Source organism: Parasteatoda tepidariorum, chromosome 4 (genome assembly GCF_043381705.1).
Source record: "Parasteatoda tepidariorum isolate YZ-2023 chromosome 4, CAS_Ptep_4.0, whole genome shotgun sequence".
In the NCBI taxonomy this organism is placed as follows: Eukaryota; Metazoa; Arthropoda; class Arachnida; order Araneae; family Theridiidae; genus Parasteatoda; species Parasteatoda tepidariorum.
This window is the reverse complement of record NC_092207.1, coordinates 22,232,463-22,259,913: the sequence shown is the minus strand read 5'-3', so window position 1 is coordinate 22,259,913 and position 27,451 is coordinate 22,232,463. Positions and strand designations below refer to the sequence as shown.

The window sequence follows — 27,451 nt, the reverse complement described above, 5'->3', positions numbered from 1 at the left end:
TTTGTACATTATTCGCTTATGAAGTCTAACGTAAGTAAAACATTTACATTTTGTAAACATGTCATTATTTTCTTTAAAAGTAAATTTAAGGTGGGTTGACACGATCAAAGTACTTTGATCAAAGTAAGCGCGCGCATTCACCAATAGGGAAATATTTTTAGGGAAATGTGACGTTTTGGAAGAAGTTGTTTTTGTTTACAGGGAATATGTTTATTTTGAACCCTTCTTTCAAGAAATCTGGACGTACTAAANTTTTTTAAACTTCATTAAATAATTTTAAAATTGGAAAGAAATTTTAAATTCACAGAGGCCGAGATTATTCATTTGATATATCATACTCTCAACAACAGTGCGTGACTTTTTTCCCCTTCGCATTTTCCCTTTTCCCTAAAATTTCGCGGTTCCCATTTTTGTTTTATTTACTTTTATGACTTACTTTGATTGCGCGCGCCTACTTTGATCAAAGTACTTTGATCGTGTCAACCCGCCTTTAACTAGAAGCAATATGGTTATTCTAATGTCAGGTTCAATGACTTTTATTTTTATTATACGTGTACAATTAACGAATGCTCCCATCCTACTTATTCTTAAGATTATAAGAAAATATTTAAAACTAAAAGCGTTTAATTGCTTAAAGGAATTAGTTTTTTTTACCGCGGTTCATTTTAAACTTTTAATTCTAATTTTTAAAATCTTCTGAGGTCTCTAATTTATTTTTTCTTCAGTTGACGTTAATTTTTTATATTAAAGTTTTTTTTTTTTAATTGTCAATTATCAGTTTATTAACTTTAAAAACAAAATACTTCCAAAACTACTTTATGCGAAAATGTTTTGGCAGTCTGGGAGAGCAAATTAAGTTTTTCTTAAAGTTACTGATTAAACATTTTGTTATCTTTAAATAACATAAAACCTTATCTATGTAAAATGAGTTTCGCCGTTCTTGGTGCATTTTTATTAGCCAGAAAGTTTTATCAGGTTTAATCACACGAAGATTCAAATTTCTTAAGATGCTATCAGCATAAAATATTTAAAAACGTGAAACTTATCACCTTACATTTAAATCACTTATAGAGAAAGAAATGCCTGTAAAATATTTCTCTAATGTTAAAGTGATGCTCGTTTAACGGTATCCTTTTAATATTTTCCTACTTTTACTTTTTGCTATTACGTTTTTCTCACCTTATAAATTAAAGGTTTAAAATTGAAATCACTATGCGCTCTTGTGCTAAAAATGTGTCTACATTTAATTGTGATGTTAGGCGAATGACATGTGGAATCTAAATAAATCTAACATATGCATAAGTACAGTGGTACACGGATCATGGGTTAGTCTTGCAGTTAGGCTAACCATGGGAGGTGTTTTTTCCCTCCATGTAACGCAAATGAGTGTTAGTTCCATCAAAAAGTCTTCCATGAAGGCAAATTTCTCCCAATACTTCATACAGGAGTTTCTGAATAATCAATATTGTACAAGATAGTAAAACTAATTTTCCTATCTTGGCAATATTAGTTGTATCAATCTTGGAAATACGTACTACTAATATTGCCAAGATAGGAATGCCATGACAAATACGAGAATAGATAGATAAGCTAATGGAAAGTTAATATCTGGTTCACAATCTCAAACAACTTTATATGGTTTTCATCTTATAAAAGAATTAAAGTGCGTTTAAAGCTTTTATCTACTTAAAAGCTTACACTTCCTTTCAATTGAGTGTAAAATTCATTTTATTAGTGAAAATATCCGGACATAAAGTAAATACATGATTATGCTTAATTTCTGTTGCATTTTTAAATTTTCATATTTGAAGTACGAACTTCCGCCTGAGGTTTAGCTTTAAATGCTACTTTGGAACAATCTTCCTTTCTTTTTTTATCAAATTTAGTTTATTTATACGTTTCTTTACCTTCATCACTCAATTACAATGTCATTTTACGCGTACGTGAATTTTGTCTTGTATTTGAAATCTCCATTCAATCCCGGCAGTATAAATCTTTAAAGATAATCAAACTTTTCGCTAAGATTTAGTAAAATTTCGAGGAAGACGCACTTTAAATTTTGCTTTTCTCTCTGTTCTTTATTAATTATAGTTAAGTTAAAATTTTATAGTTACGCGTAAACATCTTTGTAACAATTGCAGCAGTCTTATTTTTAGACTACAATATTTTTAAACTGTATTGAACTTAAAAATTTAATTTTGTATGAAAGACAAATTCAATTAAAAATAACTCATTCGTATCTCATTCAAGTATACCTAAATTTTGAATGAAACAGTTCTTAAATAAGAATTAGAAGTTTAACTGGTTTTGATTCTCGTAGTTGGCCTTTAGAATTTAAAAAAATAACGGAGAAATTTTGAAAAAAAAATTAAGATAGAAATTTTGAGCAAATAGAATATGAGATTTAGACATTTTTACAATAAGTTAAAAATTAATTGTTGCAAAACATTCTTTTGGGAGCAGGTTTTAGCGTAATTGATTAATACAGAGGTTCTTAATAGCTCAGAACTGCTTAGGCCTTTCCAGTTTCTTTGGTTATCATTTTTATTCTTACTTTGATGTCAATATAATTTGTAATGAAATTTTTCTTCATTCGACATTTGCTTTGATTAGTTTTTAGATAAAATTTCATCTTGTTTATTGATGTAATATGGTGCATAGTAAATGTTTAAAAATAGCGGCAAAAATATTATTTTTAATGCTTCGGCATAAAGAGACACCAATGCATACAGAAAATAAAAGAGCTATAATCTAACTTTCAAAGTAAATTTATTTAAATCTTTTAAAATATCTAAAGTAAGCTATTGCTGAATTGTTAAGGAATTTCCTCAAGCTAACAATTTTCACTAATTTAATGTGACAGACTAACGGGGTATCTTAACTAGGCTAACACCAATTTATTGACATCACAAGTTAAGTAAGAGAATTGTTTCATAGAATTAAAATATAGAATAAAAAGGCAAATAGAATTAAAAAGAATATTAGTTTCATATGCACTCAGAATAAAAGTATTTGTTATTTTATTCTATTTATATAATTAAAAGTTCTACTAAAAAATATGGTAAGAATTTTATAACATTTATCTAAAAAAGTTTTTCAAAAATTCAGTTTCATTAAATTCCGTTATTTGAGAATTTATTCAGGTTCACGTAAATTTTTATGAATATGAGTTTTATTAAAACATCTTATAACCAAGGAATTTAAAGATCTAAAATTTCGTCTGGGAATTTCTAGAGTGTTGAAGGATTTAAAGTGCTTCTTAAAGTAACATTAAATTGTAATCACATTTTTAGCCTAACCAAAATCACAATCTAATAGTTTTAAGATGTAGATAAAAGAAATAATATGAAATGAAAGCCTTTCCACAACTTTTTCCCCTGTTCAGATAATAACCTCGAATCTTCTCTTTATTTTACATCCTAAGAATTCTAAATTTCCAGTCAAGCATTTTCAGTTCATTAACCCCTTAACGATCGGTTAATTTCCAAGCAAACGGTCATAAAAGTGCCTATTTTGCCAAATACACGTATTTGATTAGTGCTGGCATCTAGTTTAAAATAAACTAACTATCACAATTACCTTAAAAATATCCTAGTACTGCCGTCTGGTGTGTAAAATGAGAAATAAAATGTTTTCAGTGCAAAAGAAAAAAATTAGTTTTATTCTTATTGGCACGTTATTACTGAACACACCAGCCCGGAAATTTCACGGGAGCGAGAAATAGAGGGCGAAACCTCACCCCGTCAATTTCACGTGAGCGAGAAGGAAAGGGTTAAGCGCTCTTATTAAGCATCATCAGTTATTAAGCGCTCAGTCTTATCCACAATCTTATTTATATTTGTTAAATAGTAATCCTGAATCCATTTTTAGTGCCTTAAATTCCGAGCTAAACTAGTTTCAAAACATATATTAAAACTTACGTTAGTTTTGCATTAGCTTGATTGTCCCTTCATAACTATAGATAAATTTGTTTTTCGTGCGTTAAGTATCTACAAAGCAACGAGAAAGTGATTGGACATAGAATATACATTTTAATAGTACACATGGTCTTTACTTCGCTGAACTATACTTAAATGGCTTTCTGTTTCGGAAAATTTTTGAGCTGAAAGCAGGAAAACTTTGAGGATTATATGATTGTAAGGATGTGAAAGCAGTAATCATTATATTAGTCAGTCAAGTTAGAAATTTTTTATAAGTTTAAAAAGGCTTTTCTTTGCCTATGTTTAAGTTAATTGTCAGTTTGGAGCTCTAAATATATTTTGCGTTTGAATTATCCGAATCAAAATTTTTTCATTCTTACAACCTATCGTCGGATGCTTTCTTTCATAGACTGCGTGAAACAGCCGATCAACTCTTTGGATTTACTATCAAAGATTTACTATCAATATTAAACTTCGCAGCATTTTAATTTTTGAATTCAACCCAAGATCGGGAATGTTCTGGATCAAACAGTAAGACAAGTCTCCTGTGAGAACTTTTGGCTGAAACTATCCAACATGTGCGTTAGATATAGAGGAAAACTATGAACACATTCCAACCATACCTGTCACCTCAATCAAATAAGAATCTAGCACACTCTCCCGACCACGTGACATAAATGAATGGTATTGCAGCCTTTCATCGGAAACTACGATATGCGAGGGCACTGAGCGACGACAAAGTGTGCCAGTCTGAATCGGAAAATTCAAAACTCCTTGGCGAGTGTGGTAAAGCGAAAGTGGTAGACGGCCGTTCTGCTTTCTCTTCTCGGTTTACATTCGTCCAGTCGTTTCGGAACTTTTCGATTCAGACTTACATGCTTCTGCAGGGGAACATTATCCTCGTACAGCATAGAAGGCTTCTATTAAGTCTCAGTGTTTACCAAACCTCTAATAGATTTCTATTGGTCTCTCCTTCCATATGCCCGTTGTGCGACATTGTTTAGCTTTGAACTAAAGTAAGTTTCCACGATCGGTTACATTGTTCGGACTTTTAAGATCAGTGACAGGAGAGAAAAAGCCCTTTTTTGGTTTGGAATCATTCTCACAATCAAGATTCGTAAACTTCTCACGGTGTAACAAAATTACTCCATTTCGGTTTGAAGGATTTCATTGTAACAACTTGCGTTCCAAAGAGTTTTACCCCTGTTTTTATGTTCGATTCTCCTCTGAATGTATGAAGTTAGTTGTTTTTTTTAAAAATCGTGCTTTCATTACGCGAATAGGTAGTTGGTTCAGAATTTTTCTTTAAGAATTCCAAAGAAGAATTTTTCTTACGTTCATTTTAAATTATAATTAACGTTCTGCAGTGAATTTAGAAGTGTGTGCGAAATAATTTAATCTATATGGTAGTCTTAAAAATGTCCTTGTATTGAAATTTATTTCCTTGCAGAAATGTTGTGAATATTGGTAGAGTAGGTCTAAAAACGAAGAGAAAAATTACTCTTTCCAGAAGTAAAAATTTTAAAACAATAAACAGAACTTCTGAAATCCTTTTTTTTCTTCTTTTTTTTAATAACGGCAGGCACTGAACTTTCGTTCTTCGCCTTAGAAGATGCCGGAAGTGTTGCTCATTTGTCGTTACCCAGCGGGCACCTGTGAACCAAAGTCACGGAGGCGAGCAACATTGTCCACGCCACACTGCCACAAATACCCGTTCATAGGGTGGGCCACATTCATACATTCACACATCAGAAGACAACAGAGAGAGATAGAAACATCCATGCCCAAAGCGGGATTCGAACCCGCAGCCATTGGCTTCGCAGTCAGGCACGCTAACCACTCGGCCACCTGGCCGGCTTTCTGAAATCTTATAGCTTGAATTTAACAATAGAAAGATTGAACTTTGCTGTATACTTAGAAAGACTGAAACAGCCACCGTCGCTCTCCCAAATTGTTTGTGTGTAGAACAATTGTAATTATCATCTAAAATTTTAGAATGTAATCAAAATTAAACTCATTATAGACTAGATCGTCGAAACTTTATGGTATTTTATTAGATATAGTTAATGAAAATATTTGATTAAACTGAATATAGACTTAAAATAATAACTTAAATTGCATCACTTATTCAAAGTCAGTACTCAACACTTTCAATAAGTTAAAGATTTTTGCTATTAAAAACTTAAATCTCAATTCCTAGGTTACGTTAACTGGTCTAAGTCTTGAAGATGTGTGCTCTATTATATAACTTATGTACTTTAAGGGCATCTATTCGCTCGCTGCCGAAACCAGCATCATCTACTTATTAGTTATAAAGACCATATGTTGGCGACTGCTTTTTCGATTTGTCACTCACTCAAACATTAGCACCCATATCCCAAGTGGTGGAGCACTCTCCTCCTAATGAGGTGAACTGGATTCGAATCCCAACGATAGCTGGTCCATACGAATTCCTCACCCGGCTCGCATCGACCACAGTGTTGACGTAAAATATCCTCAGTGGTAGACGAATCATGTGTTAGTCTCCTTGTCATGAAGCTAACTGTGGGAGGTTTTCGTGATTTCCCTCTCCATGTAACACAAATGCAGGTTAGTTCCAAGTCCTCCACGCTAATCCACCCCATTCTTGTTCCAGAATTTCCCTTTTCTTCTGAATAGAGTTCACAATTACAAGACTACGGAGTTGGACATTATTACCCTTAAACCCAAAATTGGGTAGGCTGTTCAACGGCGGTTATAAAATAAAATAAACTATAAAATAAGCAAAATTTACCATTTCTAATAAGTACAAATTTTAATATCACTATACATTGTCAAAAATGAACAGCTATCCTTATTAATCCGTTTGTATTGATATTAATAATTTTATTACCCTTATAAAATGTAGCACCATTCACGATAAGATTGCATGCAGTAATTATTACTTTGTATAATATTCACGACTTTTTGTCATATTCGATGCACCTATATGTATTATCGGTAGAAAGTGAGTCGGTGACCTTCGTGAATCCAGAACATGACGTTCTATTGTTGATGTTCTACTTGTTCATTTAACCAATAACCGATAAGTACTGAATTCTTTTTACAAAGTTAATGATTTTTTTGACTTCAGGGAAAATAATGTAAAGTTTAAAAATTTAAAATTCGTCATAAAAAAGAATGTGAACAATTAATTATTATTATTAGTTAGCATTAAAATGCCTTAGTAATAAAATTTAATAAATTTAAAATTTTTGAAATTTAAATGTTATTTGGACAAGAATAAGCGTATTTATGTCACGAATAAGCGTATTATAAGCACTGACGGTAAAATATAATATTTCTTCAATTTTCGATTATGCTATACTGCATATTTGTCTCTAGCACTCTTTGTTTCTGCACTTAATTTATGAGTTTAGTAAGCTTCAGGGATATTATTTAATTTCTTCTAGTCATTCAGTTAGATTTTATTTTTTTAAATATTTTAAAAATGCAGTTTCCAAGACCGCGCGCATTTTTATCTATAGCAAAGGTTTTCATCAATGAAATTTCGCATTTTTGTAATTTTAGGTTTAAGTGTCTGAGCCATATAACACAGGAAAGAGACGAATATTTACAAACCTCCCAATGAAAATTTGCTAACTGCTAAAGAAAAAATGATCTAAGTCGGTGCTATTTATTTTCCAGTTATTATCGAGCATACTTCCAGATTTTCATTTTTATGCAGAGAGAGATACATATGTACAACAGGGGTTAAGAATTAATAAAAATAATTTTTGGCCTTTTCTTTTGTAATGAAAATGTTAACTTCCTAAGAAATATAAATCATAATGACGAAAATTAAAAAGATAACTCTCCGTAAGAGCTATATTTAAAAAAAAAATTAATTATTCAAAACACATAGTCAAAAAAAGAAAGCAAGATTTAATAAAAATAATGTCACTGAAATTTCTTTTTTAATGAACTGTTTTGAAACTACTAGATTTTATTTATTTGCTATTTGAATATATGTAAGTTGCAAGCCAGATTTTAATTTATTTGTTATTTGAGTGTATGTAAGCTGTAAGTTAGTGTTCGTATCATCGGTTGCTATGGTGGTATTATAGAATAAAATTTTTGTGTTAAATAAAGGTGTTATGTTTCTTTTTTTTCTTTTCTTTTGTTGTAAGAATGGAGTCAGAATAATTTAAGTTAAGTTGTAGTTTTTAGTAGAGAGTGACAGAATGTTGCACTTTCTGATAGTCTCATAACATTTGTGGTGAACAAGGACGTGATTTTAAAAAGAATAAATGGAATTCAGAAACAACGGAAGATTGTTCGTGAAGAAGAATCCTAGAAGAAAGAAGAGAGTGTTCTCGTAAGAAGCTCTTTCACTCGATTAAGTAACCAGATTTAAACTGAAATAAAATCGCAAGAAACCGAAAATTCGGTAGACGTTAAAGCCAAATTCAAGACATTGAAAATAAAGAAAGAAGAACTTCAAAAGTTAGATAGCGAGTTATTAGAAGTTATGTTGCAGTCCGATAATATTGCCAAAGAAGAAATTGAAAATTAAAGTAAATCAATTGATGAGTATTTTAATAATTATTATAAAGTTGAAAAAAGTTTTGACGAGTATTTTAAAGGCCTTAAAAAGGAAAATTCATCTGTGGGAGTTGCGACGATATTATTTTTGCCAATAATGTGTTGAAGGTTAGTCGAAAACTGGGATATGTACTGGAGATGTCTATTTTGTCTTAGAGATGCTTTTTCATTTTTTTGTTTGAAGGCAAAAACCAGTGGCTTATGGTCTGTAAATATAGTAAATTCTCGACCTTCTAATAGATGTTTGAAATGCTTTACAGAAAGATATATCCCTAATAATTCTCTGTCGTAGGTACTATATGATTTCTGTGCATCATTTAATTTTTTTGAATAGAAAGCTATCGGTTTCCAAGCACCATTTTCGTATTGTTCCAATACAGATCCGATTGCGAAATCTGAAGCATCTGAGCAAAGGCATAGAGGTAATTCAAACTTCGGATATGTTAGCAAGGCTACATTGGATAAGTCTTGTTTGCATTTTTCAAACATGTTAATAGCTTGTTCAGTCCACATTATTTTTCTTTTGTCATTTTTATGAGCTCCTTTCAAATATTCGTGGAGAATTGCTTGTGTTTTAGCAGCGTCTTTGATGTATCGTCTATAATAGTTTATTAGACCAAGAAAGGTTCTCAGTTCACGTATGGTTTCTGGCAACTTGTAATTATGGATTGCTTCTACTTTTTGGGAAAGGGGCTTGGATCCTTCCGAACTGATTTCATATCCCAAAAACTCCAATTTCTCCACAGCAATGACTGACTTGGAGATATTGATTCTGAGGCCATATTTATCTAATTTATCAAAAAGTTGTTTTAAATGAGATTGATGCTCTTCTTTGTTTCGAGATGCCACTAATATATCGTCTAGATAAGGAAAAACGAAATCAAGTCCACACAGAACTTCATTTATGAAGCGTTGAAACGTTGAAGGTGCATTTCTGAGGCCGAAACTCATAACGTTGAATTCAAAGAGTCCGAAAGGGGTAATTATTGCGGTTTTTTGTTTGTCCTCTTCATTTATAGGAAGTTGATAATAAGCTTTAAATAAATCGAATTTAGAAAATACTTTGGTGTCTTTTAAAATATGATGGAAATCTTCGATTCTTGGTATTGGATATCGGTCTGGTATTGTTTGGTCGTTTAGTCTTCTATAATCTCCACATGGTCTGTAAGACCCATCCTTCTTTTTAACCATATGTAAGGGACTTGCCCAGGGCGATTTTGAAGGTCTAATAATCCCGTTGTCTAGCATGAATTGAAATTCTTCTTTGGCTATTTTCAATTTTTTTGGATCTAATTGTCGTGCCTTAGAAAACACAGGTTTTCCCGTTGTGGCGATAAAATGTCGAATTTCATGTTTAGCATCACTAATTAATAAGTTTGGCTTAGTTAAATTTGGATATGAAGAGAATAATTCAGAAAACTTAGAATTTTTATCCATAGTGGAAATTCTTTCCGTCATGCATATTGGAGAAATTTCTCCTTTAACTATTAAATTGGTTACTCCATCAATTAATCTTTTTTCTTTAATGTCAATTAATAAATTAAACTTATTAAGGAAATCGGCCCCTATTATTCCTTTATTAATTTTGGCGATAATAAATGGGAAATTAAATGAGCGGCGAAGTCCTAAATCAACAGTTAATATTTTGATTCCATAGGTTGTAATCTCGGATCCATTTGCTGCATATAGTTTAAAATCTNTACGATGTTGACGCTCAATTTTGCCATTGCACTGAGGATGATATGCAGTTGTTCTGTTGATTTTTACTCCACATAAGTTGGTAAGAGATTTAAACGTTTCAGAATCAAACTGTGATCCTCTATCGGTAATTACTCTGTATGGCACTCCAAATCTAACTATCCAATTTTCATAGAAACATCTGGCGACTGTTTCAGCTTTGATATCAGGTATAGGAACTACTTCTATCCAGCTTGTAAAACGGTCAATACAAGTCAAACAGTATCTGTTTCCATTGGATGGGGGTAACGGTCCAATTAGGTCAATATGTATCTCGTTAAATCTTTCATCGGGTTGTCGATATTCTCCAAACTGGGATTTAGTATGTTTTGAAATTTTGTTTTTTTGGCAATCAATACAGGATTGTGCCCAAATTCGAACATCTTTTCGAATTCCAGGCCAAATAAATCTTGACGCTATCTGTTTGATAGTTGATCTGATTCCTGGATGAGATAAACCATGTATCAGTTTGAAAATAATCATTCTTGAATTTTTAGGTATATATGGTCTAATTTTATTAGCAGAGATATCACACCATAGAAATTTACCAGACTGTAGTGGTTGTGTTCGACAATGGCAAAATTGAGCGTCAACATCGTACATTGAAAACTGCAATAAAGGCACACAACTCTATTAAATGGTCTGAAACTCTTCCGACTGTCTTACTTGGTCTCAGAGCTGCTCTACGCGATGACACCAACTATTCAATATCTCAGATGGTTTATGGTAACTGCATTAAACTTCCTGGTGAATTTTTTGATAACTCAAAAGTGACAACATCCACGGAAAACTTTATTAGCAATCTTCAAAATCAAATGGAAACATTAAAACCTTTAGAGTCAAAATATTTCAAAAGGTACCTCAAGATAGAATCGAGTTAACATGTCTTATATACTAGTGATTTGGTATTTAACATTTGTAGTGGTAGTTACGCCACATTACTCCCCTTTCAGAATTTTATCTGTGATAGAATTTGATGAACAATTACCACTAGTTGATTAATGTTGTTTTTTTATTTATTAACCTCAATTTTTGCTCATTATATTTATTTATTTTTCTAGCATTTCGCTCATTATTATTTATTAACCGGGAGATTTCTTTCTTTCTTTTTTTTTTTTTTTTTTTTTTTTTTTTTTTTTTTTTTTTTGAGCAGTATATTTTTTTTTTAAGCTTATCAACTGTTTAATGTGGATTCATCCATCAATACTGACAATTTCTCATCACGTCCGGGTCACCAATGTGGGGAGTTTAATCTTAGACTATGCCAACCTTCATCTATCACGAGGTACCTTTTGATAGATGAAGGTTGACATAGTCGATTTATAATTCCCCACACATCCATAAACACAGAACAGTCGAATCGTAAATTCTAACTTCCTAAAATTGATCTTGTCAAATATGACGGAAGTATAAAAGGTTATTTATAATTTTGGTCAATGTTTAAGAAAATACATGTTAAAAGTTGTTGATTACTTTTTATGTAAGCTAAAAGCTAACTTTTGTTTTCTGTTAAAACTGCCGAGTTGTCATGGCAACGTTTTTATTCGTCTTTTCGTGGAACAAGAAATAATCGTCTGAAAATTATTATGTAAATAAAACGTTGTTCTTTTTTACTAAAAGTAGGAGTCAGATTTATTATTTAGATTAGAAGTAGAGAACGACAGAATTATTTACTTTCTGATAGTCTCGTAACACTTAATAAGGAAAATTCATCCATAAACATAGAACAGTCGAATCGTAAATACTAACTTTCTAAAATTGAGCTTGTCAAATATGACGGTAGTATAAAAGGTTGGTTATCATTTTGGTCAATGTTTAAGAAAATATATGACGAACCAACTTTAGATCTTGGCGACGAATTTAACTATCTTACGCAGTATACAATTAACAATTCTCTTGTAAGAGAACTTGTTTTAAGTTATCCGGATACAACCAAAAGTTACCTGTAAGCAGTTAATTGTTTCAAGGGCGAGCATAAGTATGACTTGTTGCAACGTGCGTAAATATTGTTTTTGGAATTATTATGTTTTTATGTCGAGTTTGGATTCGAATACGATTAAATAAAGATATATTTAAAATATACGTTAAATATCTCTTACAATTCAGAAGTGGGATTGAAAGAACGGTAATTTGTTGTTTATGCTTCTTTTCTTTCTTAATTTACGATGTCTTATTTATCTAAAGTACGTAAGTCAGAGTTACGGGTTATTGCAATGGAACTTGGCGAAGAAGTACACGATGCTTTTAAGGTTGTGGATCTAAAAAACTTGATTTTAGATAGTAAAAATTATGATGAGGATTTGATACAAGGAATGATATTCAATTTAAATGCGGATAGAGAAGCAGAGGCCGCCGCTGCTGAGAGAGAAGCCGTCGCTGCTGAGAAAGCTGCTGAGAGAGAAGCCGCCGCTGCTGAGAAAGAAGCTATGCGAAATCATGAATTAGAAATGAGAAAATTGGAACTGGGAACCGTTGGCACTGGCACTTATTTACCTATTGATTCGCCATAACCAAAAATAGACAGGCAATCTCAGTTAAGGTACTTTGATTCGAAAAATGCCGACATAAGTTTATTCTTAGTGCATTTCGAAAGAGTAATGAAACGAGTTAAAATGGAGCTAAATTTATGGGTGGCTTGTTTGACTAGCGTTTTACCAAGAGATATACTAGTTGAAATAATAATGCGAGAAACAGAAGAATTAGCGGAAAACTATTCTCATGTGAAGGAATTGTTACTAAAACGATATAAATTAAGTCCTGAAAAATTTAAACAGTTGTTTTATTCGCATAAAATTAAAATTGATAGTACTTGGTGAGAATATTATTATGAACTTGAAACATTTTTTGATGGATGGATAAAAGGTTTAAATATAAAAACAGTGAAAGATTTAAAAAATTTAATTATATCAGACAGAATTAAGCAAAGTGCACCAGCAGCAGTTCAGGAATATTATGTCAGTGAGTGGTCCTTGAAGTCGCCAATGTTATTAGTGAATAAAATTGACGATTATATTGAACTGAAAGAGTTGTACAAAAATAACTCTCAGGTACCCTCTCTATGTGATCAATTTGGATCAAAGTTATTAGAATCAAAGGGTTAGAATCCATAATATGTTATAATTGTTCTGAAAAAGGACATTATTCTCGTGACTGCTCTAAGCCAAAGCGTCCAAAATTTTGTACATTTTGTCGCACAGAAGGACACGATACAAAAGATTGTCCGAAGAAAATTAGCAAGCCGTCAGTAAACGTTTCAACGCTATCAACCATTGAAAATCTTACTACTGGTAACACAGTTCTTGTACATGGGATAGCTACAAGTGCTTTAATAGATACAGCTACCGACATATCAATGATTAAATACACATTCTCTAAAGAGATAGGAGTATATAATACGCATAATGGAGACGTTATGATCATACGAGGAGTTGGTGGGTTGAGAAAATCATTAGGCGCTTGAGTTGTAAATTTAACCATTGACAGACTGGTACTAAATGATGTTAAACTACATATTGTTGCAGACGAAACGTTTCCTGGACCTAACATACTCATTGGAAAATATATCCTAGATTTACCAGATCTAATGATGGTTAGAAAGGAAGGAAAATCAATGCTGTTTAGTGTAAATGAATTTCCATGTTTTAAGAATTTTGAAATTGATGACTTCAAAGACGCTGTTCTCAAAATATCGGAACCAGTAAAAATTCTGCCAAACACAGTACAAATGGTAGAAGTAATCAGCAATAGAAACCAAACCGGTAGTGAAGAAATTTTTATTAATAAACATGAAAGTGATTATGCCTACTTGATAAAAGATGGTAAAGCTGAATTACCAATCGCGAATTTCAGTGAGAGCAAACTTCATCTTAAGAAAGATCGCATTCTTCTAAGAGGCAAATGGCTGAAAGATTTTACTCGTGATAATACAGACAGCTGTGAAGAGAGTAAAATGGTTTTAGTTAACAAAAATATTAAAAGAGAACCTATTCGATGTGACGATATAAAAGTTGGTCCAACTATAACAACAGATCAGAAGCAGCAAATAAGTAATTTGTTAAATGAGTTTAGAATGTGCATAGCTCTGAAGCCTGATGAGCTAGGATGCGTTAATAATACAGTTATGCACATTACTGAAATACCTGGAAGCTCACCAGTTCCTCGTTCGCCATACCGTACTTCACATCATGAAAGAGAGATTATGCGTGGCATAGTTAGCGATATGAAGGAACAAGGCATTGTTCGAGATAGTTCATCGGAATATAGTAGTCCTGTTTTGCTTGTAAAGAAGAAAACTGGAGAATATCGAATGGTTATCGATTATAGGAAACTTAATTCTCAAACCGTGAAAGACAAGTTCCCTTTACCGTGTACAGATGATCTTTTAGATCAACTATCAGGATTCAACTTATACTGCATACTTGATGCTTGTCAAGGTTTCAATCAAATACCTATGGATAATGAATCATCTCGAAAAGCCGCATTTACTACACCTGATGGTCACTTTGAACCCACACATTTATTTTTTGGATTGTCTAATGGTCCAGCTGTTTTCGAACGATGCATGTCAAAGGCACTCGGTGACCTACTGTGGAAAGGCGTTACAGGGTTTATTGACGACATTTTTTTCGGCTCTGTGGATTTTAAGGATATGATTTTAAAACTTAGAGCAGTACTTCAAAAATTAAGTGATGCTGGAATAACGTTGAAGCTGTCCAAATGTGAATTTGCTATGTCTGAAGTTGAATATTTGGGATTTATTGCTAGTTCAGAAGGAATTAAACCGGGTCCAAGAAAAGTTGCTGCAATTGCAAAATTCCCTGCTCCGCGATCAAAGCATGAACTTCGACGATTCTTTGGTTTGACTAGTTTTTTTCGTCGTTTTATAGAAAGATATGCTGCCATCGCATCCCCTCTTACACGTTTGCTTAAAAATGGTCAAGCATTTGCATGGAATCCCGAGCATCAGATGGTGTTTGAGAAATTGCGGACCATGTTAACGTCTGAGCCAATTTTGAAATTATTTGACTCTTGTGATGAAACTGAGCTTCCTACAGACGCAAGTTCTTCAGGATTAGGAGGAATGTTACTTCAACGCGATTCAAATAATGCACTACGTTTAGTTTATTGTGTATGCAGGCGCACTTCGCCCGATGAAGAAAACTACCACTCAAGCAAATTAGAACTGTTAGCTGTAGTGTGGGCATGTAGCAGTCTTCGACCATTCCTTCTTGGTATCGCGTTTACTCTTGTGACAGACTGCAGTGTGATTTATTTAAAGAGTCAACGTAATATGAAGCCACAAATGGCTCGATGGATTGAGCAGCTAAGTGAGTTTAATTATGAAGTCAAACACAAATCTGGTTCTCAAATGGCTCATATTGATGCCCTTAGTCGAGCTCCAATTTTGAATGAAGAAGTGGAGCAATTGTCTGAAATCGATAAAATAAACAAGATAAACACAAAAATGGAATTAGTCGTGTTGTATATTAGTACTGAAGAAGATAAAGTAGCTTTGATTCAAGCGCAAGATGAGGAACTTCAAAATATCATCAAGTGTTTGAGAAATTGTAAGCGTCGGACAAAAACCAAGAACTTTGAAAACAAATACCAACTCATAAATGATATACTTTATCGCCTAGAAATAATTAATGGGAAGTATATGAAATTATTCGTAATGCCGAAATCGATGAGAAAATATCTTGCTGTTCGATTTCATGAACTCTCTGGCCATTTTGGGGTTGATAAAGTAGTCTCACTTATCAAGCAACAATTCTATTTTCCTCGAATGAGAGAGTATATAAAGCAGCATATTCAGCAATGTGTTAATTGTGCCTTTACAAAAGTAACAGCAGGAAAAGTTAAGGGTAAACTGAATCCAATACCACCAGGCAAACGACCATTTGATATAATTCATTTAGATTTTATAGGACCTTTCAATATTACTGTAAATTGTAACACAGAACTGTTGGTTTTCGTAGACAATTTAACGAAATTTGTTTTCCTTCGGCCCTGTTCTAGTTGTTCAACAAGATGCGTATTAAGGTGTCTCGAAAATTTTATTAATGATTTTGGAAACCCCAACAGGATAATAACGGATCGTGGAACTTGTTTTACGAAATAATTATTGTTAAATAATTGTATGAAATAAAATTGTATATAATATATGAAAATTTATACAATATGAATTGTAAATAATATATGAAATAAAATTGTCTTCTAATTTTAAAGAATACTGTATGAAGCATGAAATAAAGCATACTTTTAAACTGTAGTCAAAGACCAGCAGCAAATGGGCAAGTAGAGCGAATAAACCGCATTTTAATACCTATGATTTCGTCAAGCTCACAATCCAACACTCTCAGAGATTGGGACAAATTGCTTCCAGAAATTCAGCGTTGCATTAACTGGACTCCAAGCAAATCGACAGGAAAAGCTCCTTTTGAATTATTGTAGGGATTTAAACCTAATAAATTTGATAATTTTCCCAAGGAGTTGCTTCCGACTTCTGATGAGTATACGTCTCCCGAGTTTGCTGCGCCAGGAAGCACGAGACAATATTTTGAAATCACAAGAAAAAATGATATTATCTTTCGATAAAAGACATTGCGATGCATATAAATATTCGGTCGGAGATGTAGCCATTGTAAAGAGACTTCCGGAGAAAACTGGATTGCGTACAAAAACTCAATCTCGCTATAGAGGCCCTCTTGTAGTAATGAAGGTCTTGTCGTCCGACGTATATCAAGTCACAGATTTTAGAAAAACTGGACAAGGCCGCACAAGACGGGCTTACACTACAGCAGCTCATGCATCTCAAATGAAATTATTTCACATTGTGAATGATCATGACGTATCACAAAATGATGACTCGTTGTTTTACGAAGATGACGATGATAATGAACCATCGATAATCACCGACTCGCTAGTTCTGTCTCCGATTTCCGAAGACACATCTAGAGATGAGTTACATGTTCAACAGAAAAGACCAAAAAAATTGCCTTCCTATTTAAAGGACTATGTACTTTAGTTGACGCTCTTGATTTTTTTTCATGGATGGGGTCATCCATTTATAGGATGGCCGAATGTAAGCAGTTAAATGTTTCAAGGGCGAGCATAAGTATGACTTGTTGCAACGTGCGTAAATATTGCTTATGGAATTATTATGTTTTTATGTCGAGTTTGGATTCGAATACGATTAAATAAAGATATATTTAAAATATACGTTAAATATCTCTTACATACCCGAAAGTAATTAAAAGTTTTAAAAAAATAGATTCGCTAAGGATGATGTTTTAGTTGAATTTTACATTCGATAACTCTTGTCTTTAGTGGTACAAAACTCTAAATTACAAATGTCTATTTCACTTTCTTCTCTGTATGACCAAATAGAATTCATAAAAAATCAAAGAAGAACAAATTAAACTGTTTAAATTATACTTAAAAGCACAGCATGATGAAACAATGATCTTCAAGAATGTTCTTTTTGGGCAATGATGAATGAATATAATAGTAAAATGAAGGTAAACATTGATATAAATATTTTCTTGTAATGAAGTTCATGTCTTTGCTTTTAGTTAAGTTTTTTAAACAAATTTTAGCATAAAAAAAAGAAAATATTATCATGATTTTTGGGCGTCTGAAATTAAGAAACATAAAAAGCTATAGTTGCAAAGAATTTTATTGCCCAATAAAATTTATGTTTAGAAATGAAAATAACACCAATTTAAATATTTTAATAAGCATTTATTACTTAATATCTTTAAAATAATTCAGATTTGATTAGATTTGTTATCCAGTGTATTAAGCCACAACTAGTACTATTTTTAAGTTGCAAATATAGTCTTAAAAAATAACTTACAATCATTATTTTAGTTCTTTTTCCCAGTCGCTTCGCTTTTTTTTGTATTTTTAAAAAATTTTCTTATGATTATTAGAAGAAGCGCTGAATTTAAGAGCATCGAAGAAATTATCCAGAATGTTGTTTTAATGAAATAAGCAGTTAGTTATAAGGGTATTTTCTACTGGTTTAAAGTGATTTCACCTTCCAATCCAGAATCTCTAAATCCTTTCTAAAAGATTGACGAGTCATTTTATATTTTCGTTACTATGATAACCGTTTATTTTTTTGAGCAGATATGTGGATATTAGATATGTTAAAACTGACACTAATACTCAAAACACAATGCTTCGAACAATTTATAATAATAATATAGTTATGATGTTATCAGGAAAAAAAATATCTGAAACAATAAAAGTAACTAAATTAGTCAATAAAAGTGCTATTTTGAAAATAATGGATTCTACCAATGTTGTGAAAAAATCCGGTTATTTTGTACAGTGGTTGGTTACTGTACTCATATATGTCTTATAAAACCGTGCTTCAATGAGATTCATTATTTTCATTTTTAAAATCTTGTGTTGCTAATTTTATGATTCATGGTAACCAAAAAGTTTGGTAAATATGAATAATCCATTTTATTTTAATAATTCTAAACAGTTAGCATGCCTGCAACTGTTTCTAATTATTTCGTGATTAACTGTCAGTTATGAGTGTAGAAAATCAGATAGATTTTAATTAAACTAGATGGTAATTCATTTATGCTAGTATGAGTGAGTAATCGATTATTCTTGTAAATTTCATAACTTTTAAGTTTTTTAGTAGCAAATTAGATGGTTAATCTATTTTCTAATAAAAAAAAATTTAATATTAAACGTAAGTATTGGACATTACTCAGAATAAAAAAAGGATAAAACAGTGAGCCAATTTCATATCTATCTAAACAGCTTTAGTTAGTGACAATATAATAATAACCACTAATCAGCATACTTTAAACCTTTCACATAAACATTTGCTAATATATTATACATACTTATTATATAAAAATTGGTCAAAAACAAAAATGGATGCATGTGATAGCTTCAAAAATATAGTAACAAGAGCAGAGCAATAATTTAGAGTGATAAAGAAAGATAAGTGCTCTGAAGATTGTGTATAACTGAATAGCCATTTCGTATGAGGACATTTAAAGTGAATGTAAAACCGAGTTAAGAAGGATGTATCCAGAACAGAGCAACTCGAAGTAGTACGAGTTTTAGTGGCGAATTTGCACTATTCCTTTTCTCCTGCCAGAAATGTGTTGCACAGATGTCAGGAATCATAATTCTCTTATTACTCTGATTCATTTCATAAAGATTAGAGCTTAACTTCTTCTCTTTTCCAAATTTTTTGATTAAAAAGTGGCGCTGTTAATGCTACTGTACTCTGTTGCCATCACTCGTGTCCATTTTTTAGTAATCCTCGCATCATTTGAGTTCGATTTTCAGCAAAAGGGTCATATGTATAGTAAAAGATCAGTCAGTTACTAATATTTATTTAATATTGTCAATTGTCTCTTTTTCCTGTACGAAATGTATGTTTGCCAGATGAGATAAATTCATAAAGAAAATGAGGGACAAAGTGCAATACATGAAATTGTTTTCAACCAAAGATAAATAAGAAAAAAATTAATGAATTGTATTTTAGTGTGAATCAGCTCTTGTTGAAATGGAATTTCAGTCTGGTCAAACTATAATAATCTCTTCAAAGTTCCCTATAGTGCTCTGGTCAGCATTCTGAAATGTATTTTAAGAACTATTAACAATTATCTATAGTGTAATATTCGTATTAATCAAAATTTTTTTGAATAAATTATATATATAGTTTGCTACGTTATCAGTATTAGTTGATAAGATACCACGCATGAACCCAATAGAAAATGAATGCATTGTTTTTCTAGTACTACAGAAGTTCATTCCATATATTTTGCTTATATAAGGAAAAATTTAATGCACAATTCAATAATTTCCACATGAAAGTTATTTTTTTATAAGACGTTTATTGAAACTTCTTTTGTACACATTTTTGTAAAAAAATTGTATATGTTTTAAATCTGAAAATAAATAACCGAATTAATAAAAGTTCATCAGGTGCTCAAATTCTTAACACATCTTGGCAACTTCAATGCTATCAGAGTAATCGACGGTCTTTGTTTCGAGTTCTCCCAGAATTCTCCTCTTGGATTCGGTCACCATCTTCCTGGCGTGCATGTCTTGTTTTGGCAAGCAATGGAAGTCGACTTGGCGTGGTTCAGTCATGGTGGGTTGGGCACTGTTTACACATACTGGGACTGGTTTGGTGGAAAAGCAGAGTTTGTTACCTTGTGAAGTAACTATGTTCCTCTTAGTGGTTGGTTCTAAAATTCAAAAGAACAATTTTAAGTTAAATATCGATCTTGTTTATATTCTAATTCAAAAATTTTCCCAAAAGAGGAACAAAACTTTAATTTTTAAATGGGTTTAGAAAATTAAAATTGATTGCTATTTTTTAATTTAATAATTGCTTAATGTTATAAAAAACCTTCAAATGGAACAATGCATGAAGTCTTCAACTTCTCATTTCTCGAATGTAACTGAGAAAAAAACATGAATTAACGGACATCATATGCTGACCCCTTGGAGCAGATGGGACACCGATGTCTCTTTTACATATATCTTTTCTCAAGCACTGTTTCTCTTAGATTTAAATAACTGCAAATTTGATAAATCATTGCTTGGAAGTGAGGCATGTTTGGAAGATTTTACCTTTAGCGCAGACCCCGTAATTTAAAATCTACAGAATGAAGATTCGGTAAAAGACACTATTGTTTCAGGTTGTATTTCATAACCGTAAATTAAGATGCTAAATATAATATTTCGCACTTACTTTGACCAAAATTATTACAAAATAGTGAAAAAAGTATGAAAAATATTTTTCGTCAAAGATTAGATTCGTTTACCAACAACAGCCTTACTAACTCAATCTTATGTTTAAAGAATATGAACTTGGTTAATATTTGAGATGAAATATTTGACCAGTCTACCATGGATACTAATTCATAAATATGCCTGAATTTTTTTAAAATTTACTTATGTTCCTTTATTTGCATAAAAGTAGTTATTAAGGATTGTTTTTCATTTCGGATCACTTCTTAAAGTATTAAAATATTGCTGTTAAGTAATGCTTCTTACCGTATCCTTCCCTGCTGTCCTCTTCAGAATCACCGTGTCCTCTGGCCCAGTGGACTTGAATCTCTTCATTGTCACACAATCGGGGTACTCTGGTTGATTTTTCTCCACATCGGCCTACAATGGATGATATTGAAAGACCTTCTCCGTTCAAATACAAGCATCTGTCTGGACCTCTGTATTCCCTGGAGATTTCCCCATTGTATTCACTGCAGAGTCCGCATAGCTCTCCCTTGTATCTGGGATTAACCTATGAGACAAAAAAACAAATTTAAAGTCATTGGGTCTCTAGGACGAATTAGACAAAATCGTATTCTTGCTACTGTATTTCAACACTGAAGAAAGTGCTTAATTACAGTATTGAAGCAGACAATTCACATCATTTTTGCTATTTTTACGTTACTTTAACCTAGGTTTTCAGTAATTAATTTTTTTTCGTACTTACTTGTACTTTGACGTATTGTCCGTCAAACAAAACTTTAACACCAGCTTTCACAGCATGGATCTGAATGTAACTGCTGCCTTCGGTTGTCAGGAACACTTGAGCTGAAATCAAGGCGGATTCATTCAACATTACGTGTTGCAGGGTGCTGAGGGCTTGCTGTTTAGAGTTGAATTTCACTGGATAGGAAGAATCAGATCCTGGATACAAAATGATTTTATCCTCCCCAAGGTGAACTCGGACTTCCTATAAATTCAAAAAATGATTTTTAGTCGCAGAAGTAAAAAAAAAAACATTAACTTAACTTAGCATTGCTTTTATTCATAAATGACTTACGGGAACTTCAGAGCGACTGCGTTGGACTATAACAGCGAACTTCTTGTATTCAGTGCAGTGGGTTGTCAGGACGTAGGGGCAGTCATGCTTGGCCATTTCGTAAACTTTCATGTCATATGTCTTAACATAATTGCCAGTCATTGAGCAAGAAGCTAAAATGAAAAGTTTCAGGAATGACTTAAAATAAATGTTTCTATCAAACAAGATAAATCTGAAAAAAATAGTTCATTTGTAGGAATTTTTCAAGATACTAATATGTAACACAGCTTTTTACAAATAATTATCTGCCAATAAAAAAATATTCATACTATCAAGCACTTCTTTCATTTAACATTTTATATTTAAAATTTTATATTTAACATTTTATATTTAGCATTTTATATTTAACATTTTATATTTAAAATTTTATATTTAACATTTTATATTCAAAACTCGAACTATAAATATTTTTGTAACCGTTCTGAATATCCGTAGTCTGAAAATTTGTATTTATGAAATTTAATCAAACAGGAGCATAAGATCAGAATTATTTCCGCTTGTTTTTTGGCAGCCCTTCTTAAAGAAACTTATATTTCGAGGGTGGGTAATCGTTTTTGCCGAGAAGTTTATCACACTTTTTCTCACGAAGTGATAGGTTTGGAGTTCTGTTCTTGACGTTACTATAAGCACCTGTAAAACCTTCCTACTAATAGCTTGGAAGTACTCAGTCGTTGGATCTACTTATTTAATTGGCATACTAATAGTTTGGAGCATAAAAAGTTTATCTAAAATCATTTTTTCAGTTGATGCAGACAGTAAGAACCTTATTTCTTGTCAGAAATACTGCTCTGTGATCTATAAAAAAAAACGTCAGTTTGTTTGCTGCTTCTATTTAAGTAAATAACATTTTCGAGAACTCTAAAGCCTTAGAATAAATTTAAAGAAAAAGGGAATTAAGTTATTATAAAAGCTGAAACTGTTTTGCATGTTTTTGTTTTTCTTGAATCGTCTTTTAAATTCAATCAAGAATTGCGGAGTGTCTTACATTGTTAACGCTTAATTTTCAACTCAGTATTTAGTCATAAAATAACGAACCATGCTAATAGCTCTTGCTAAAAGTGAACTGAAGATCACACTCTTTCTAAAATTAATGATAGATTATTTTTAGATTAAGGCTTATGATACCAGCCTGTATGCCATAAAAAAAAATAAACTCAAAAGTTTTTTTTTTCAGTTACTCAACATTGCCATAGCACTAGAAGTCAATATATGATTGTTCGTATATTACATACCAGGATATGTATTGTTGCTGTAATCATGAGCATAAGTCTCATAGACACTTTCAATGCTGGAGAGAGGCTTCAATATTCCAGCAGGAACCATTGTGTAGTTGACTATCTCAGAGGGTTTATCCACATGAATATCGATGGCAGGTTCGTCAGTCATTTTATCAATATATGTTGCTTCGACACGCAGTGAACTTGTGTCTCTGGTTGGGCTGAAAGGTTTTTTAGCTACTCCAATGTGTGAAAAGTAAGAATTCTTCATAGACAGGTCAACGAGCTTTCCGAGTTCGAATACATAGTAGGGAACATCCTGAAATTTTAAAATTTGTATCGGTTAAAATAATCTTTCTACAAATTAAATCAAAATTAATAAATAAATGGAATTGGTTCTTGCATAACAAACGTCATTTCTCTAACATTAATAAAGTGGAAAATTTTAATTTATAGTAACAGAAAACTTGAAGTCATGGCTGGAGACAGAGGGATCTCCCTCAAACCAAAAAGACAATTATGTAGAGTGGCACTAAAACGTAACAAGACAACAAAAAAATCTAGTAAATCATATCCTGATTAAAAAAAATAGGAAAAAATATTCTAAGAGCGTATAAAATTTTCGAAGTTCAATAATAATAATAATTGTTGATTGTTAATTATTTTATGTAATAATGAATTTTTTACTTTAATCATACAGTAAAACAATCATACAATTTAGTCTGAAACAGCATATCTGGTAACACATTTTTTCTGGATTATATATGCACTCTTTTTATGATAGTTTTATTTATGGTTTTGCCATAACTGTGGTTCGTATTCAGAGAGGCAACCTCTAATACCCTTTTTCAAAGCTTGGGTTATCGCCTGGCATCTTCCAGGAGTTTCATAATTAATTAAAATATATTGTAACTGCTTCCTAATTTTAAAGATTTGTTTTCTTATTGGGGCATCCCGAATTATTAGCAGGGACGACTTTGATTTGTATTAAAATTGCATAAATGATATCAAATATGAAATAACAAGAAACAAATTTATTTCCATTCTGTCTAAACTCATTAGTTATCCCTCAATATATAGAACTATAAAAAAGAACATCTACCTTTGTCCAGACAGTGTGCATTCTCAGGTGGTTGTAAATAGATTTTTCTCTGATGGCCTTGATGCATGCTGGAGAATGGGCGGCTCCTCCGCGAGTATCTCTTTTACATTCTGCACTGGTATCTGGTTCAAAAGTCACTCGTTCCTCCAAAGGCAGCACTTCACCCAAAGGTGTGTAATGGAACACAGACTGCCAAAATAGTTTTACATTTTTAACATAAAATTCCATTATTGTAACAAAACCTTACAATATATTTGTGTTTTATGTCACACATTTATTAAGGTTTGATAAAGGTGTAAAAAAGGAATCGTTTCAGTTATACTAAATTTCTTATAGAAGGACACATTTATTATGTTTACGTATAACGGTAAGAAATAATAATTTTGCATACATTACACTTATTGATCAAACTTAAGTTCCGCTTTATAAGAAAGAAATTTTTAAAAGCGTAAAAACATGTGTGATAACTGAAGTGGTAACGAAGTGAATGTTGAAATATTATGCTTAGTTTTCAGAACGATGGTTTATATAAAATACATTCTCAGTAACTATGAAACATTTTTTTCACCGCAGATTACAAATTTTTCATCTTCCGAATTTCAACTTTAACTGTCATGTCAATAAATGTCACTGAACATAGAAGGATATTAAAAAAGTAGTATTTATTTTAATTTTATCGGTATTTAATGAAATACCAATGCATTTCAAAATGAATATCGCTCAAATAAATGAATTTAGCAGTATAAGAATACGCACCTTGAAAGCGATAGCTGGGTTCAAGAATGGAGTTGTTTTGCAGAAAGCCACGGCTCCAATCGCCATTCCCTTCTGCTCGTATTTCTGTTCGTACTTAAATTCATTTGGCATGTTAATGAAACCAGTGGCGTAATCAGCAGTTACCTGCATGAAGAACAAAAGCGTTTAAATTTTCTAATTTTGTTTTGTCTTAAGTTTTTACATCACAGGAAGCAAAATGTGTGTACTTACAACAATTGGTGTCATTTGTAAGGGTGAGGTTGATGAGATATTCATGTGCAGCAAGTGCAAATATCCCCCGAATGTGTGGTAGTATTCCAACTTGAATTCTGACTCTTTGATTGAAGTTGATGATGATCTGTGATGTACTTTGAACTCAACATTGTCCTGGATGTGGCTCAAAGTCTTTATTTTTTCGTGCATCTTCCTTCCTTCAGCTGCATAAGCTCTTGTGTCCTTCTCGGTGAGTTTATCATCGAATTTCAAACCTTGACTCCAATTAGCTTCAGATTGTTTTTTGCTTGAGTACTTGTAATTCCTCCAATAGTTAAGTTCATATTCAACCTATAAAAAATTAGGTACTTATGATTTAAGATTGCGTAAAGTAAACTTTTTGTAGAAGTTTGGCATGTTCAAATCAAAACAGTACATAAAGAAAAAAATTGAGCAATATACTCCTAGTCTTGCATTGCCCTAAAGTATAAGCAAAATTAAAAAGAGTTTATTTATAAAAATACAATCTGGAATTCTGTTCTGCAAAATAAAAACATATTTTAGTAATATAATAATATTAATCAACCAGCATTGTAAGAAATTGCTGTTATTTCATAATGTACTTTTAAAGTTTTCGAAAATTGAATTCTATACAAATTTAGCATTAAAAAAATAATCCAATATTTGAAAATTTTGATTCGGACCTCCCAAAATAACTTATCAATTTTGAAGTACAAAATTCAGGGGGAATGCAGAACAGGTGCAGACTAACTTTTATTACAGACAGTAAATATCTTTACAGTTAGATTTTTTCATGAATCATTAAATTATCCTAATCTGTTTCATTTGTGGGTACAAAAGTAATATTATAGGCTTATGTTTTCAAGGAAAGACCCCGATAAATTCGTAATTAATTATGAGAAGCTATCATAGGTACAATTCCAAATGGCTTAGTTTTTTAAAACAATTAAATAGTCTTACCTCATCGCTACTGTGTTCGCCAATAGTTTCGGGTACTCTTTGGATTTCAACAGATCTTCGTCTCCATCCAGAATTCATGTAAAGCCTGTGAACGTACAGAGCAGCTTCTTGCCAATTTTGTGGAAGGGGATCGTTTGAAAATGGAAGATCTTCAGTTTTGATTTCTCCAGTGAATTTTGGCAGTCCAAAGTAGCTGAATGCAACGGGATACTGAAAATAAAATAAAATGAATCATAAGGCCAGGACAGAGAGTAATTTCAGTAATTAATTCATTATGATATTTTATTACAGCTCTACCGTTTGGACATAAACGCTAATAAAAATTTACCTTAAATTGGGTGGGTCGTGTCTTGATGGTTCTCCTCTCTTCAGTTGGTAGAGGTGTCAAGTAGTCCTTTCCGGAGTATGTTCCGGCCTCAGATCTGTGTGAGACAATTGTCTTGGGGAGTTTGGGTACTTTGTATGAAAAGCTGAGTTTACCACTCCTTTCGACGTTGATGGCGGCTAAAAATGGGTAAGAGGCAGCTGTCTTCTGTTCGTAGTAAACTCCAACCCTCTTGCAGTCACCCAAGTTCAAAATCTCATTGACGAAAATGTGTGAGTGGTATACACTAAAATAATAAAAGCGTGTTCAAATAATTTAATACAAAAAGAAAGATCCAAAGTTTATGTTACGGTTCAATAATTTAACATTTAAAATCACATCCATCATTTTTTTCCTCTTATTCAATGAAAGATTTAAATTTTCAATTCGAATTATAGCAAGGTAACAGATATTACAAAGTAACTATAAAAATAATCTTATACAATTATAAAAGTTTTTTTTCTAATTTTTTATGTTAAAAACTTTTTTTGAGTTAATTTTTAAAAAGACTTATATTAAAAGTATTATTTAATATCAAATTTTCTTTTCGATCAACCTTCATTTCTTAACTTGTCTCAAAAATGAAAACTTATAAGTCATTAAAATTTTTTGACCAAATGTTTTTCATTGCTTCAAAAACACTAATCAAGAACTGGATGATTAGGTTACATGTAATTGTACAATGATTAATAGAGATGTTTTTTAGGCGTTATCAAAAATAAGTTCCTAACTATTAAT

General features: G+C 31.9%; 1 protein-coding gene and 1 long non-coding RNA gene across 2 annotated transcripts in view; one reads left to right on the top strand and one right to left on the bottom strand.

Annotated features, from left to right (window-relative positions):
* Positions 1-23,466, top strand: LOC139425348 (uncharacterized). The gene is made up of 2 exons (XR_011636555.1): positions 1-30; positions 23,255-23,466. It is a non-coding gene; the product is annotated as an uncharacterized lncRNA (long non-coding RNA).
* The window catches only part of LOC107450065 (vitellogenin-6), a 25,653-nt gene continuing 18,277 nt past the window's right edge, over positions 20,076-27,451 (bottom strand). Inside the window, exons 19-28 of the mRNA XM_016065771.3 lie at positions 26,678-26,960; positions 26,350-26,559; positions 25,387-25,719; positions 25,156-25,299; positions 24,400-24,588; positions 23,313-23,616; positions 22,042-22,193; positions 21,709-21,951; positions 21,267-21,513; positions 20,076-20,452 (exon numbers count right to left, since the gene is read on the bottom strand). Coding sequence (XP_015921257.1) covers positions 20,199-20,452; positions 21,267-21,513; positions 21,709-21,951; positions 22,042-22,193; positions 23,313-23,616; positions 24,400-24,588; positions 25,156-25,299; positions 25,387-25,719; positions 26,350-26,559; positions 26,678-26,960 — 2,359 coding nt within the window. The 3' untranslated portion in view covers positions 20,076-20,198. The remainder of the gene's footprint in view (positions 20,453-21,266; positions 21,514-21,708; positions 21,952-22,041; positions 22,194-23,312; positions 23,617-24,399; positions 24,589-25,155; positions 25,300-25,386; positions 25,720-26,349; positions 26,560-26,677; positions 26,961-27,451) is intronic.